This window comes from Rhinatrema bivittatum, chromosome 1 (assembly GCF_901001135.1).
Source record: "Rhinatrema bivittatum chromosome 1, aRhiBiv1.1, whole genome shotgun sequence".
NCBI classification, from domain to species: domain Eukaryota; kingdom Metazoa; phylum Chordata; class Amphibia; order Gymnophiona; family Rhinatrematidae; genus Rhinatrema; species Rhinatrema bivittatum.
In genome coordinates, this window is record NC_042615.1 from 559,538,061 (window position 1) to 559,552,855 (window position 14,795).

At 47.2% G+C, this 14,795-nt stretch overlaps 1 protein-coding gene across 3 annotated transcripts in view; it reads right to left on the reverse strand.

Annotated features, from left to right (window-relative positions):
- Window positions 1-14,795, reverse strand: part of LOC115099247 — a 503,007-nt gene that overhangs the window by 292,088 nt on the left and 196,124 nt on the right. Inside the window, exon 9 of one of the 3 annotated variants that reach the window (XM_029616753.1) lies at window positions 1,185-1,318. The exons of the other annotated variants lie outside the window; for them this stretch is intronic. Within the exon in view, the coding sequence (XP_029472613.1) occupies window positions 1,281-1,318 (38 nt within the window). The 3' untranslated portion in view covers window positions 1,185-1,280. Of the gene's footprint in view, window positions 1-1,184; window positions 1,319-14,795 lie in introns of those variants that run through there. 3 annotated transcript variants of the gene reach the window in all.

Below are 14,795 nucleotides of genomic sequence, written 5' to 3' on the forward strand. Positions count from 1 at the left end.
CATGATACATTTACATACAATATGGCAGTGCATGCATATCTATCTCATGCATATTTATTGTGGATATTCTGAAAATCTGGACTCTTTGTGGCTCTTCAGGACTGAGATGCCATCGCTGCTATACTCTTTCTAAACTACCTTGAGGAGTTTATAACTGTTGTTTTTATTTTTATGACTGAAGCAGATGGAAAGGATGTACATTCTGTACATGAAAGTAAAAAATTCTGGGTCTTCCATGAGGGCATCTAGAATTTTGGATACCTCCTTGCTCAGTAATGCTGACTGTGTATTTGCTCTACAGTAGTTTCCTTTTATTTTTCATGGAAAACTTCAGAACAGAAATGGGCAATGTTGCTGCGAAATAGAGAAATCAAAATGAAGTAACATAACCCAAAAAAATAAAGACATAGAGAAACAGGCCCATTACAAAACACAATGGGGAGCCAGATAATGGACATTTATTACAGCCATAAAAAGTCTAAAGAATGAAAAATGAATAGATATCCTACATTGTCAAAGAGCTAGGATCTCAATACATATCAAATCAATGGAAAATATAAGTTCAATTCAAAGTTCAAGATGCATATGACCATAACCCATGTGTTCTACTCTAGCAGTATATAAAAACACTAGCTGTCACCCAGTGAAACTTTTTCTGATTGTGCTAGGTCTTCCGCCAGCTTACAGTCATGTTTTTCCACCAAATGGGGCCTCCTTGCAATCCGCACACCCACTAGATTCACACAGGCATGCACATCACACGTACACACCGCAAGACCCAATGGACAGACAAAGCTGTCAGGTACTTTAGTGTATTATGTATACAGAAGATAAAACTAATAGTAAATGGAATATATTTCTAATCCTCCATAAAGGATCATATAGTGCTTTTTCAATTTTAGTATTACAGAAACACATCCAGTCCTCTCTGGGAAGGATAACCTGGCAGCACATTTCTGGTACCTCTATTACTTACAAGTACAGCTCCCCACTTGCCACAATACTGTTATGATGGCAACTGCCTCATAATTTATCTTTTATCACAGATTTTGCTTCAGATCATGGATGTGTAGCAAATAGCTCCAACTGCTTCTGTACCTCTCCCTCTACTACTGCTGTAACCTCATCTCCTCACTCATTCTCCTTAACTTCTCCTTCAAACATCCCACTATCTTACCTCAGACTCTGACAATCGCTCTTCCTGCCTTGCTCCATCACGACTGACATGCACTTTTGATGCCCTTCTCCTTAATATTGTCATTCACTTTTGATGTCCAACTTCATTGCTGACACCAATCACTTTCCCTGCCCAGCAGAGCTGAAAGTAAGCATAAACAGACTAAGCAATTGCTTAGAGACCCTAAGTACCTGAGTACCCCGATAATTTTTATTAGTATTTATTTTGCCTGTGTTCCTTTGCTTCTTCTTCCCTTTCCACCTCCACCCCTCACTTAGGATCCCCAATGGGTTAACACTACCAGGCACCCTTATCACTTACAGTCCCTCTCCCTACTCTACTCTCTTTCTACTGACACCACACAGGAAAATGTAGGCCTTTTTTTTTTTTTAACAGCCCATGAGTGACTCTCATGCACTATCCCTGCAGTGCATGCTTCAACAGTTCCAAAAGGCAAGCCAAACTGACCTTTGAGAGGTACATCATGTGACATGGAGCCTGGAAGAACGGAGTTAAAAAATCTCCAACATGAATTTCACCTTTTTCCTGAATAACTAAGTAGCAGAACACAACCTAAAACAATAATAAGCAAACAGAGCTGCAGTCACCCTTCCAATCATGCTATTGATTGGGCCTCCAACAAGTTTGGTTACATCTCTTTTATATACTGTATATATACTGGATTCTTAGTCTGGTGTTAAAGTCTCTTGCCAATCAATCAGCTATTGAAATAAATTGCCAAATAATGAGACAAACCACACTGCCAATCAGTATCAGACACACACATATACAGAGACTCTCAGACATTCACTTTGTCTCTGAGTGTGTATGTATGAGTCTCCCTCTTTCTGACCCAAAGACACACACACATTGGGACCGATACAATAAATATGCGCAGAAAGCAGGCACTGAACAGTCGGCGCCCACTTTCTCAACTCACCTCCAGTGCCCCCCTCTGGGGGCACCATGCAATATTTAAATTAGCGGGTCGCATTAGCAAGGAGGCGCTAGGGGGGCGCTTGCGCACCCTTAGCGCCTCCTTGCTAACAAGAACCCAATCGGCATCGGCCATCCGCCAGTTAGGAAAACCGACGCCGGTTTTCCTTAATATTGTACAGCCGCACAGCCAGGGGGTTCAGGAACGGACGCTTGTCAGTTGAGCTTGTTAATATCGCAATGATATTAAGTAGGAGGCAGTACAGAAACGCAGTTTTTTCTGCTTTTCTGACTAGTTTTAGCAACGCTCAGCTATTAACGCCTGCTCTGGGCAGGCATTAATTTCTGATCACTAAATGTGCGTACTAGATGCAGATTTTATTTTTGCATCGGGAGTGAATACCTAATAGCCTCATTCACATACATTTGCATGTGATAAGCGTTATTATATTCAGTCCGCGTTGGATGTGCGTTGTAGAGGCACTAATCCCATTATTGCATAAGAGAATTAGTTAGTGCCTATACAACCCATGTCCAACTGCGGGTTATACAGTGTGCTCAGCTAAGCGCACTGTATTGCATCAGCCCCATTTTGTGTAACAGAGAGAGAGTATGCCTGTATCAGAGGCACACCCAAACACACACACTTTATGGGGCCGATGCAAAAATGTTGCGCTGAAAGCAGGCGCGTGTGTTCAGTGCCCGCTTTCATAGCGTACCCCCAGGCACCTCTCCTGGGGGGCGTGATGCAATATTTAAATTAGGGCTCGTGCTGTCAAGGAGGCGCTAGCGGTGATTGCACGCCCCTAGCGCCTCCTTGACAGCACAAGCCGGAGAGAGGTCCGCTGTCCGTGGCTATCCGCCGGTTAAGAAAATGGACGCTGAATTTATCAACGTCCCATTTTCCTAAACAACGTACATGCAGAGGTTAGGAAAATGGACGCTGATAAATTCAGCGTCCATTCTCCCAACCTGACTACAGGCACCAGAAGGAGTGTATAAATCAATATTAAAGTGTCGGGCACTTAATATTAATTTATTCACTCCTTCACATTGCTGATTGGTCCCTTTATTGTCACATGTCAGTGAAAGGACCAATCACCTTTCAGAAAGCTGTCCTGAAACGTGATTGGTCCTTTCACTGACAAATATCAGTGAAAAGGACCAATGGGCAATAAGTGAAGGAGTGAATAAATTAATATTAAGTGCCCTCACTTTAATATTGCTTTATACACTCCTTCTGGAGCCGGTAGTCAGATTAGGAGAATGGACGCAGAATTTATCAGCGTCCATTTTCCTAACCCCTGCCAGCGCTTTTTATAAACTTTTTTTTGTAATTATTTTTTTAAAGAGTTCTCCTCCTACTGTATTCGATGAGGGGAGAAAGGCTGATGTGCACGGAGCAAGAGAGAGACCTTGGGGTGATAGTGTCTGATGATCTGAAGTCAGCGAAACAATGTGACAAGGCAATAGCTAAAGCCAGAAGAATGCTGGGCTGCATAGAGAGAGGAATATTGAGTAAGAAAAGGGAAGTGATTATCCCCTTGTACAGGTCCTTGGTGAGGCCTCACCTGGAGTACTGTGTTCAGTTCTGGAGACCGTATCTCCAAAGAGACAGAGACAAGATGGAGGCAGTCCAGAGAAGGGCGACCAAAAAGGTGGAAGATCTTCATAAAATGACTTATGAGGAGAGATTGAAGAATCTAAATATGTACACCCTGGAGGAAAGGAGGAGCAGAGGTGATATGATATAGACTTTCAGATACCTGAAAGGTTTTAATGATCCAAAGACAACGACAAACCTTTTCCGTTGGAAAAAAAATCAGCAGAACCAGGGGTCACGATTTGAAGCTCCAGGGAGGAAGACTCAGAACCAATGTCAGGAAGTATTTCTTCATGGAGAGGGTGGTGGATGCCTGGAATGCCCTTCCGGAGGAAGTGGTGAAGACCAGATCTGTGAAGGACTTCAAAGGGGCGTGGGATAAACACTGTGGATCCATAAATTCTAGAGGATGTGAATGAAGAGTGGGTGGCTCACAGGAATGACAGCTACTACATGAATACCCTTATTCAATAAACATACACACAGTTAATGCGACTCCAACATTGCTCTAAGCTTCAATAGCAAGAGGAAACATGGAAAAAAGGATTTGCATTCACAAAAAAAAGCGGGGAGTAGCCTGATACCTCACTTTCAATGCATATCCAGCATAGCTCTCTGCTTCAATGGCAGTGGAGAAAGACTGATACATCACGCATATCCAGCATAACTCTCTGTTTCAACAGCAGGGGGAATGAAGAAAAGTGGATCTATATACAGACAACAACCAACAAGGACTGAATTATTTAGTCTGGGTAAACAAATAAGCATGGGTATAGCTTGCTTATTGCGGCGATTACTACCCCTAACTAATTAAGCAAGATATTTCACTTAGATGCAGTTCCAACACTGCTCTCTACATTAATGGTGGGGGTGGAAGGGAATTAGAACCAAAAGGTTACTAAGAGCCAAGATAACAGATAAGTATGAGAAAAAAAAAAAGTGCGAAATTTGCTGGGCAGACTGGATGGGCCGTTTGGTCTTCTTCTGCAGTCATTTCTATGTTTCTATGTTTCTACTTAATATCCCAACGATATTAAGTAGGAGGCAGTACAGAAAGCAAAATTGCTTACCTGTGATATGTGTTATCCCAGGACAGCAGGATGTAGTCCTCACATATGGGTGACGTCAATGGACAGAGTCCTATCACGGAAAATTTTCTATCAAAGTTTCTAGAAACATTTGACTGACACACTGAGCATGCCCAGCATGCCAGTATCCCTCAAGCCACAGGGGTCTCCCTTCAGTCTCGTTTGTAGCAATAAGTGTAAGCGAAAAAATAAAATAATAAAACGTTTCAGACCCAACTCCTCGGGGTGGTGGGTGAGTTTCGTGAGGACTATATCCTGCTGCCCTGGGATAAAGCAAATGTTGCTTACCTGATGTAACAGGTATTCTCACAGGACAGCAGGATGTTAGTCCTCACAAATGGGTGACATCGAGGATGGAGCCCAACCAAGGAAAACTTCTGTCAAAGTTTCAGGAACTTTGACTGGCCCCTACTGGGCATGCCCAGCACGGCACTAACCCTGCAGCCAGCAGGGGGCTCCCTTCAGTCTTGTTTCAAAGCTACAGGCAGTGCCGAAAAATAAAATAAAAACGAACCCAACACCGCGGGGTGGCGGGCGGGTTTCGTGAGGACTAACATCCTGCTGTCCTGTGAGAACACCTGTTACATCAGGTAAGCAACATTTGCTTTCTCACAGGACAAGCAGGATGGTTGTCCTCACAAATGGGTGAGTACCGAGCTGAGGATGTCCGAACATGCACCAAATGTACCCAACGGCGTGCAACAGGCACAACAACTGGGGTGGAATTTGGGAGAGGGCATCCGCACCCTACCGGGAAGGTGGAAGGGTGTTGGTACATCAAGTTGGAAAAAGGTTACGCAAGACAGATTGGCCAAAGATGGAATCCTGTCTTCCAGCTTTATCCAAACAATAGTGGGCTGCAAAAGTATGGAGGGAACTCCAGGTTGCAGCCTTGCAGATATCAGGAAGCGGCACCGATCGAAGGTGTGCTACTGAAGTCGCCATGGCCCTCACAGAGTGTGCTTTAACACGGTCTTGAAAAGGAATGCCAGCTTGCTGATAGCAGAAGGAGATGCAATCCGCCAACCAGGAGGAAAGAGCCTGCTTACCCACAGGTTGCCCTAACTTGTTAGGATGGAAAGAGACGAATAATTGAATGCTCTTCCTGTGGGCAACTGTACGGTCTAGATAGAAAGCTAGAGCCCGTTTACAGTCTAGGGTATGCAGAGTCTGTTCCCCGGAGTTGGAGTGGGGCCTGGGAAAGAAGATAGGTAGTATGATGGATTGATTAATATGAAACTCCGAAACTACCCTAGGTAAAAATTTAGGGTGAGTGCGGAGTACCGCCCGGTCCTGCAGGAGTTTAGTGTAAGGCGGATAGGTAACTAGGGCCTGTAATTCACTAACCCTGCGAGCTGAAGTGATAGTCAAAAGGAATAATACTTTCCATGTGAGATATTTTAAGTCACAGGAGTAAAGAGGTTCGAAAGGTGGTTTCATAAGGCGATCAAGAACCAGATTAAGGTCCCAAGATGGGGCCGGAGGACGTAAAGGTGGCTTCAAATGGAGCAATCCTTTAAGAAAACGTGTAACAAGGGGTTGTACTGAAATAGGAACACCCCCGATACCTTTATGGAAGGCGGCTACCACACTGACATGTATTCTAATGGAAGAGGTCTTTAGACTTGATTCTGATAGATGCCAGAGATAGTCCAAAAATTTAGAAATTGGACAGGAAAGGGGATCAAGGGACTGAGAAGTGCACCATGATGTATACCTTTTCCATTTGTAGGAATAAGATTTCCTTGTGGAAGGCTTTCGTGAAGCGATCAAGACACGAGAAACTGAATCCGAAAGGTTAAATGGTTGAAGGACTAACCTTTCAACATCCATGCCGTCAGGGACAAGGCTTGGAGGTTGGGATGGAGGAGGCATCTGTCGTTTTGAGTGATCAGATGCGGGTCCTTTCCCAGAGGAATGTGCCTGCGGATGGAGAGATCCTGGAGTATGGGAAACCACACTTGGCGTGGCCAGTGCGGTGCTATCAGGATCATAGTTCCCCTGTCCTGACGCAGCTTCACGAGAGTCTTCGACAGAAGAGGAAGTGGAGGGAATGCATAGAGCAGACCGGTTGTCCACGTGAGGGAGAATGCATCCCTCGGCCGAGAGTGCTGGCTCCGAATGAGAGAGCAGTAATTGTCTACTTTGTGGTTCTGAGGGGACGCAAAGAGGTCTATGTGGGGATAACCCCATTGCTGGAAAAGAGAGGTCGCTACCAATGGATTGAGCGACCACTCGTGTGGCTGGAAGACACGGCTCAGCTTGTCTGCCAAGACATTGTCCACCCCCGGCAAGTAGGTGGCCCTGAGGTACATCGAACGGGAGAGGGCTTCTGCCCAAATCTGCGCAGCTTCCTGACAGAGAAGGAAGGAGCCTGTGCCTCCCTGCTTGTTGATGTACCACATGGCCACCTGGTTGTCCGTCTCAATCAAGATTGTGTGATTTGATAGGCAATCTTGAAAAGCCCTGAGAGCGTATCGGATTGCTCGAAGCTCCAGGAAATTTATCTGGTGTTTGGCTTCCTCTGGAGACCAGAATCCTTGAGTTTGTAGACTGTTTACATGGGCATCAATAACGAAGTCAAGAATGACCGTTCTTGACTTCGTTATTGATGCTTATTCACGTGGTCAGACCACGTGAATAAGCATCAATAACGAAGTCAAGAACGGTCATTCCAAATAGAAGAAATTCACATCAGGGGTCAGCTATAGAATGAATAAATGATATAGCAAATGTTGCTTACCTGATGTAACAGGTGTTCTCACAGGACAGCAGGATGTTAGTCCTCACAAATGGGTGACATCGAGGATGGAGCCCACCACGGAAAACTTCTGTCAAAGTTTAAACAGAACTTTGACTGGCCCCTACTGGGCATGCCCAGCAAGGCACTGACCCTGCAGCCAGCAGGGGTCTCCCTTCAGTCTGATGTTCAAAGCTGCAGGCAGTGCCTAGAAAGTAAAAACAAAACAAACCCAACACCGCGGGGTGGCGGGCGGGTTTCGTGAGGACTAACATCCTGCTGTCCTGTGAGAACACCTGTTACATCAGGTAAGCAACATTTGCTTTCTCACAGGACAAGCAGGATGGTTGTCCTCACAAATGGGTGAGTACCGAGCTGAGGATGTCCTGACTTGCACCAAATGCACCCAACGACGTGCAACAGGCACTACAACTGGGGTGGAATTTGGTAAAGGGCATCCGCACCCTACCGGGAAGGTGGAAGGGTGTTGGTACATCACGTTGGAAAAAGGTTACGCAAGACAGATTGGCCGAAGATGGAGTCCTGTCTTCCAGCTTTGTCCAAACAATAGTGGGCTGCAAAGGTATGGAGAGAACTCCAGGTTGCAGCCTTGCAGATGTCAGGAAGCGGCACCGATCGAAGGTGTGCCACTGACGTAGCCATGGCCCTCACAGAGTGTGCTTTGACACGGTCTTGAAAAGGGATGCCCGCTTGCTCATAGCAGAAAGCAATGCAGTCCGCCAACCAGGAGGAAAGAGCCTGCTTACCCACAGGTTGTCCTAACTTGTTAGGATGGAAAGAGACGAATAATTGAGTGCTCTTCCTGTGAGAAACTGTACGGTCTAGGTAAAAGGCTAGAGCCCGTTTACAGTCTAGGGTATGCAGGGTCTGTTCTCCAGAGTTGGAGTGGGGCCTGGGAAAAAAGATAGGTAGTATGATGGATTGATTAATATGAAACTCAGAAACTACCTTAGGTAAAAATTTTTAGGGTGAGTGCGGAGTACCGCCCGGTCCTGCAGGAGCTTAGTGTAAGGCGGATAGGTAACTAGGGCCTGTAATTCACTAACCCTGCGAGCTGAAGTGATAGCCAAAAGGAATAACACTTTCCATGTGAGATACTTTAACTCACAGGAGTGCAGAGGTTCGAAAGGAGGTTTCATTAGACGACCAAGAACCAGATTAAGGTCCCAGGATGGGGCCGGAGGCCGTAAGGGTGGCTTCAGATGGAGCAAGCCTTTAAGAAAACGTGTTACTAGGGGTTGTACTGAAATAGGGACACCCTGTACACCTTTATGGAAGGCGGCTACCGCACTGACATGCATCCTAATGGAAGAGGTTTTAAGACCTGATTCAGAGAGATGCCATAAATAGTCCAAGAATTTGGAGATTGGACAGGAAAGGGGATCAAGGGACTGAGAAGTGCACCATGATGTGTACCTTTTCCATTTGTATGAGTAAGACTTTCTTGTGGAAGGCTTTCGTGAAGCTATCAGGACTCGAGAAACGGAATCTGAAAGGTTGAAAGGCTGAAGGACTAACCTTTCAACATCCATGCCGTCAGGGACAAGGCTTGGAGGTTGGGATGGAGGAGGCATCCGTCGTTTTGAGTGAGCAGATGCGGGTCCTTTCCCAGAGGAATGTGCCTGCGGATGGAGAGATCCTGGAGTATTGGAAACCATACTTGGCGTGGCCAGTAAGGTGCTATCAGGATCATGGTTCCTCCGTCCTGGCGTAGCTTCACGAGAGTCTTTGACACAAGAGGAAGTGGAGGGAATGCGTAGAGCAGACCGGTTGTCCACTTGAGGGAGAATGCATCCCTCGGCCGAGAGTGCTGGCTCCGAATGAGAGAGCAGTAATCGTCCACTTTGTGGTTCTGAGGGGACGCAAAGAGGTCTATGCGGGGAGAACCCCACTTGTGAAACAGAGAGGTCGCTATCAGAGGATCGAGTGACCACTCGTGCGGTCGGAAGACACGGCTCAGCCGGTCTGCCAATACATTGTCTACTCCCGGCAGGTAAGTGGCCCTGAGGTACATGGAGTGGGAGAGGGCTTCCGCCCAGATCTGCGCAGCTTCCTGACACAGAAGGAAGGAGCCTGTGCCTCCCTGCTTGTTTATGTACCACATGGCCACTTGGTTGTCCGTCTGGATTAAGATTATCTGATGAAAGAGATGATCTTTGAAAGTGCGGAGCGCATAGCGGATTGCTCGAAGTTCCAGGAAATTGATCTGGTGTTCGGCTTCCTCGTTGGACCATAACCCTTGGGTTTGAAAGTTGTCCACATGGGCTCCCCAACCGATGTGAGAAGCGTCGGTGGTTAGGATTACTTGCGGATCCGGTGGAAGAAAGGGTAAGCCCTGAAGGAGGTTGACCTGAGTCGTCCACCAGGTTAAGGATAGGCGCAGCGCTTGTGTGACTGTGACTATGGAGGACAGAGGCTGAAAAGCTTGAATCCATTGGTGTCGTAGAGTCCATTGTGTTACTCTCATGGCTAGTCGGGTCATGGGAGTGACTTGAACCGAGGATGCCATGTGTCCTAGGAGAATGAGGAACTGGCGAGCCGTGGCCGTATCTTGAGACTGGAGCTGGTGAGCTAGGGACATGAGAGTTTGGACCCGTTGAAGCGGAAGGTAGGCCTTTGCCTGTAAGGTGTCCAAGTCTGCCCCAATGAAAGATAAGGTTTGAGATGGGACGAAGCAAGATTTCTCGTAATTGACAAGAAACCCTAAGGAAAGGAGTGTGTTGATTGTCAATTGTAGGGAGGACCGGGCAATCTGAGGGGTGGAGGCCCTGATTAGCCAATCGTCCAGATAGGGGTATACGTGGACATCTTCCTTCCTGAGGAATGCTGCTACAACTACGAGGCATTTGGTGAAGACTCGTGGAGCAGATGCCAGACCGAAAGGTAGTACTCGGTATTGATAATGGTCGCGGCCTACTAGAAACCGCAGATATTTGCGATGGGATTGTGTTATCGCAATATGGGTATAAGCTTCCTTGAGGTCGAGGGAGCATAGCCAATCCCCTCTTTGCAGCAGAGGGAGTAACGTGCCCAGGGTTACCATCTTGAACTTTTCTTTTTGAAGGTACTTGTTGAGGGCCCGAAGGTCCAAAATTGGACGTAGCCCTCCTGACTTTTTTGGAATTAGGAAGTACCTGGAGTAAAATCCCTTGCCTCGTTGAGAGGGAGGGACAGGTTCTATAGCATTTGATTGCAAAAGAAGGGATACTTCCTGTTGTAATTGAGTCAAGTGGCTGGATAGACTCCATGCTTGAAGAGGCGGGGAGTCTGTCGGAAGAGTTATGAAATTGAGGTGGTAACCCTGTGCGATAATTGCCAGCACCCACTGGTCTGAGGTAATCCGTATCCAATGCTGCAAAAAGTGGCACAGACGACCCCCTACAGGGATGTGGGGGAGTGGGATATGGCATGTGCTCCGTATCGGGAAGTCAAAGGCCTGCCGCAGGCCCGGGAGGTGGGGCTACAGCAGGTCTTTGTTTCCGAGGTTGGCGTAGCTGAGGTCTGGTGGAGGATCGAGCCGGACGAGGCCTAGTCGACGGAGGGTAATAACGACGTGGCCGAAAGAATGACTTTTTAGAGTCCTTCTTAGGTGGTGGTTTGGAGGATACCTCAGATGGAACAGACGAAAGTTGTTTCAACGTCTCGTGGTGATCCTTCAATTCCGCCACAATCTGTTGAATCTGTTCTCCGAACAGATTGTCCCCCAAGCAGGGTAAATCGGCTAGACGATCCTGGACCTCTGGGCGAAGGTTGGATGATTTTAACCAAGCCCAACGTCTGGCTGAGATGGCAGTAGCTGAGACTTTCGTGGAAGCATCGAAGATATCGTAGGCCGTTCTGATCTCGTGCTTCCCAGCTTCAAATCCTTTGTGAAGGAGGGCTTGAAGCTGTGGCTGGTATTGGTCCGGTAATGTGTCAGCGTAGTCCTGCATCTGTTTAAGGATAGCTCTGTTGTATTGAGTCATATAAAGTTGGTATGAAGCTATGCGAGATATCAACATAGCCCCATGATATACTTTCCTGCCCACACTATCAAGGAATTTGTTGTCCTTGATAGGGGGAGTGGAAGAGTGTGGTTTTAGGCGCTTGGCCTTCTTTTGCGCAGACTCAACTACAACAGAGCGATGATCCAGTTGAGACTTCTGAAATCCTGGTGCTGACTGAACGAGGTATGTTGAGTCAGCTTTTTTATTAACTGGTGACACAGATGAAGGTGATTCCCAGTTTTTCTTTAAAAGATCCAGAAATACCTGGTGAATGGGGATGGAAGCGATGATTTTGGGGCATCCAGAAATTGGAGCAGCTCCATCATTTGGTGCCTGTCATCGGTCTCAGATTGCAGCTGAAAAGGCACAATTTCTGACATCTCCTTTACAAAATTTATAAAGGAGAGATCTTCAGGAGGAGATCGTTTTCTACTCTCTGTAGGAGATGGTGGGGATGGTAAATCTGTATCTGAAGATGTATCATCACCCCAGGTATCATAAGGATCATGTAGGGCTTGCAGTCCTGAAGGACCTGGTAGAGGATCCAAAGGCATCGATGGAATCGGTGCTGCAAGCGGAACTGTGAACGGCATCGAGGGCTTCGGGGGTACCGATGGAATCGGTGCCGATCTTGGAATCGATGGAGCCGAAGGATAAATCGGTGGAAAGGTATGTGAAGGCACCGATGGAACGACACCGGACGGGGGAATCCGGAACGGTGTTTCTCCTGTCGATGAATGTCCTTCCGGAGATGATGGTGTAGTCGGTGCTACTGGAATCACCGATGGAAGGGCGCGCATGAGTGCCTCCATACGATTTAGTATCGGTGCCAACGCTTCCACTAGAGGCTCGGTGGTCGGTTCCCTCCTCGGTGGCAGAGTCGGTGCTGAGGTCGGTGCCTGAGGCGGTGCCGGAATCGGTGCCGGAGGCGGTGCCGGTGGAGGCTGGAATCTTCGCATCGCATTCTCGATGGCCTCCTGGACCAGCCGGTCCAGTTCTGCCCGGAGACCAGGGGTAACCATACCCGGCTCGACGGGAGAGGGAGGCTGAGGCAGGGCCGGAAGTACCACCGTAACCGGTGGGATCACGGCCCCCGCACCCCGGGAGGGTGAGGGTTTCCTCGGTGCCTGCGAACGAGACGTGGACGGTGCCAGGTCTGACCGAGGCTTTTTCGTCGGTGGCTCGGCCTGTTCAGAGGTCGATGGTTGTGGATCCTCGACGGGCCGAGACTTGTGCCGTCGATGGCGATGCTTATCCTTCCGATCTCCTCGCCCATCCGGGGAGGGGACAGGAGTCGACGGCCGAGAAGTCATCGGTGGAGGACGGTCACCGGAGGGTTGACGATGGTGGTGCAACTTCGACGGTGCCGGTTCCGATGACGTCGATGCTATCGATGGCGTTGGGGTGGGTGCATGGAAGAGGAGCCCCATCTTCTCCATCCTGGCTTTACGACCCTTAGGTGTCATTAGGGCACATTTAGTGCAAGTCAGGACATCATGCTCACTTCCCAAACATAGAACACAGACCCGATGGGGATCTGTGATTGACATAGTCCGGGTGCAATCCGGACAACGACGGAACCCCGTCGCCATGGCCTAGGGCCAAATTTAGCCGCGGGATTGGTAAGTGCCAACAGGCCTCTAGGGCCAAAATCGACGGCAGTCGATGAAAATCGGCAAAAAACTTACCGGCTTTCGCGGAGGTGACAAAAATTTGTCGAAGGGAGACCCCTGAGGGGCAAATTTTCTTCGGAAAGAAAAAAAACCAAATTCCTGTCAGGAACGTGGTAAGAGAGCTCCTTTCACCGCGTGGCAACTGCTGCGCGGAAAAAAGAAGACTGAAGGGAGACCCCTGCTGGCTGCAGGGTCAGTGCCTTGCTGGGCATGCCCAGTAGGGGCCAGTCAAAGTTCTGTTTAAACTTTGACAGAAGTTTTCCGTGGTGGGCTCCATCCTCGATGTCACCCATTTGTGAGGACAACCATCCTGCTTGTCCTGTGAGAAATAATGTGTCAGTATCATATATAATGCCTAAGAGAAATATGAAGTACATGTGGGGGTTGGGTATATATAGATTGTAAGTGGGTATGTCCACAGGGATTATAAGTAAAACATTGTACTGAAATTGCATTGTAATATTGTACAGACTCGTTGGAGTCTCATTTGCTGACCACCGTTGTACATTTGGATGTTTTTAAGGTATGAATGAGTGTGTGTGTGATTTTATATTTTATGGACACATTTCCAAAACATTTTTTTGAAACTTATGATAATAAAGCTGTACACTTTTCTCTTATGACTTGTCAAGTTGTATAAATATAAAGAAAATAGTTCTTGTTACCCAGTGAGTATACCTTATATGTTTAGAAGGGAAGTCAGAAGGAATCGATGAGAGCTGTTTAAGGGTCTAATGATGGTCCTTTAATTCAGCAACTATTTGCTGAATTTGCTCAACAAACAAATTATCCCCTAAACAAGCAGGTCAGAGAACCAGTCCTGAACTTCTGGGCGAAGGTCAGAAGACTTAAGCCAAGCCCAGCGTCTTGCTGAGATGGCCGCAGCAGACACCCTAGTAGAAGCATCGACGAAGATGTCATAAGCTATTCTTATCTCATGCTTCCCGGCTTCAAACCCCTTAGCTACCAGGGCTTGAAGTTGTTGTTGGAATTGTTCTGGTAGGGTATCTAAGAATTCCTATATCTGCTTGAAAATTACCCTATTGTATTGGGTCATGTACAGCTGATAAGAAGCTATCCTAGAAATGAGCATGGCCCCTTGGTATACTCTTCTGCCTATACTATCTAGGAACTTGTTTTCCTTAGTAGGAGGTATAGAGGAGTATGGCTTCATCCTTTTAGCTTTTTTTTGAGCTGACTCTACCACTACAGAGTGCTGGTCTAGCTGAGGTTTCTGAAAGCCAGGTGCTGACTGTACAAGGTAAGCAGAGTCAGCTTTTTTGTTTACTGGAGCAACAGATCCAGGAGTTTCCCAATTCTTCTTTAGAAGGTCCAGAAAAACCTGATGAATTGGAATAGAGGTGATGACTTTAGTGGCATCCAGAAATTGGAGTAGCTCCATCATCTGGTGCCTGTCAGCTTGCTCCGACTGAAGCTGAAAAGGGACCAATTCCGACATTTCCTTCACAAAATTGATGAAAGAGAGGTCCTCTGGGGGAGAACGCTTTCTGCTTTCAGCAGGAGAGGGTGGTGAAGGTAAATCATCGGTGTCTGTGGAGGTATCATCACTC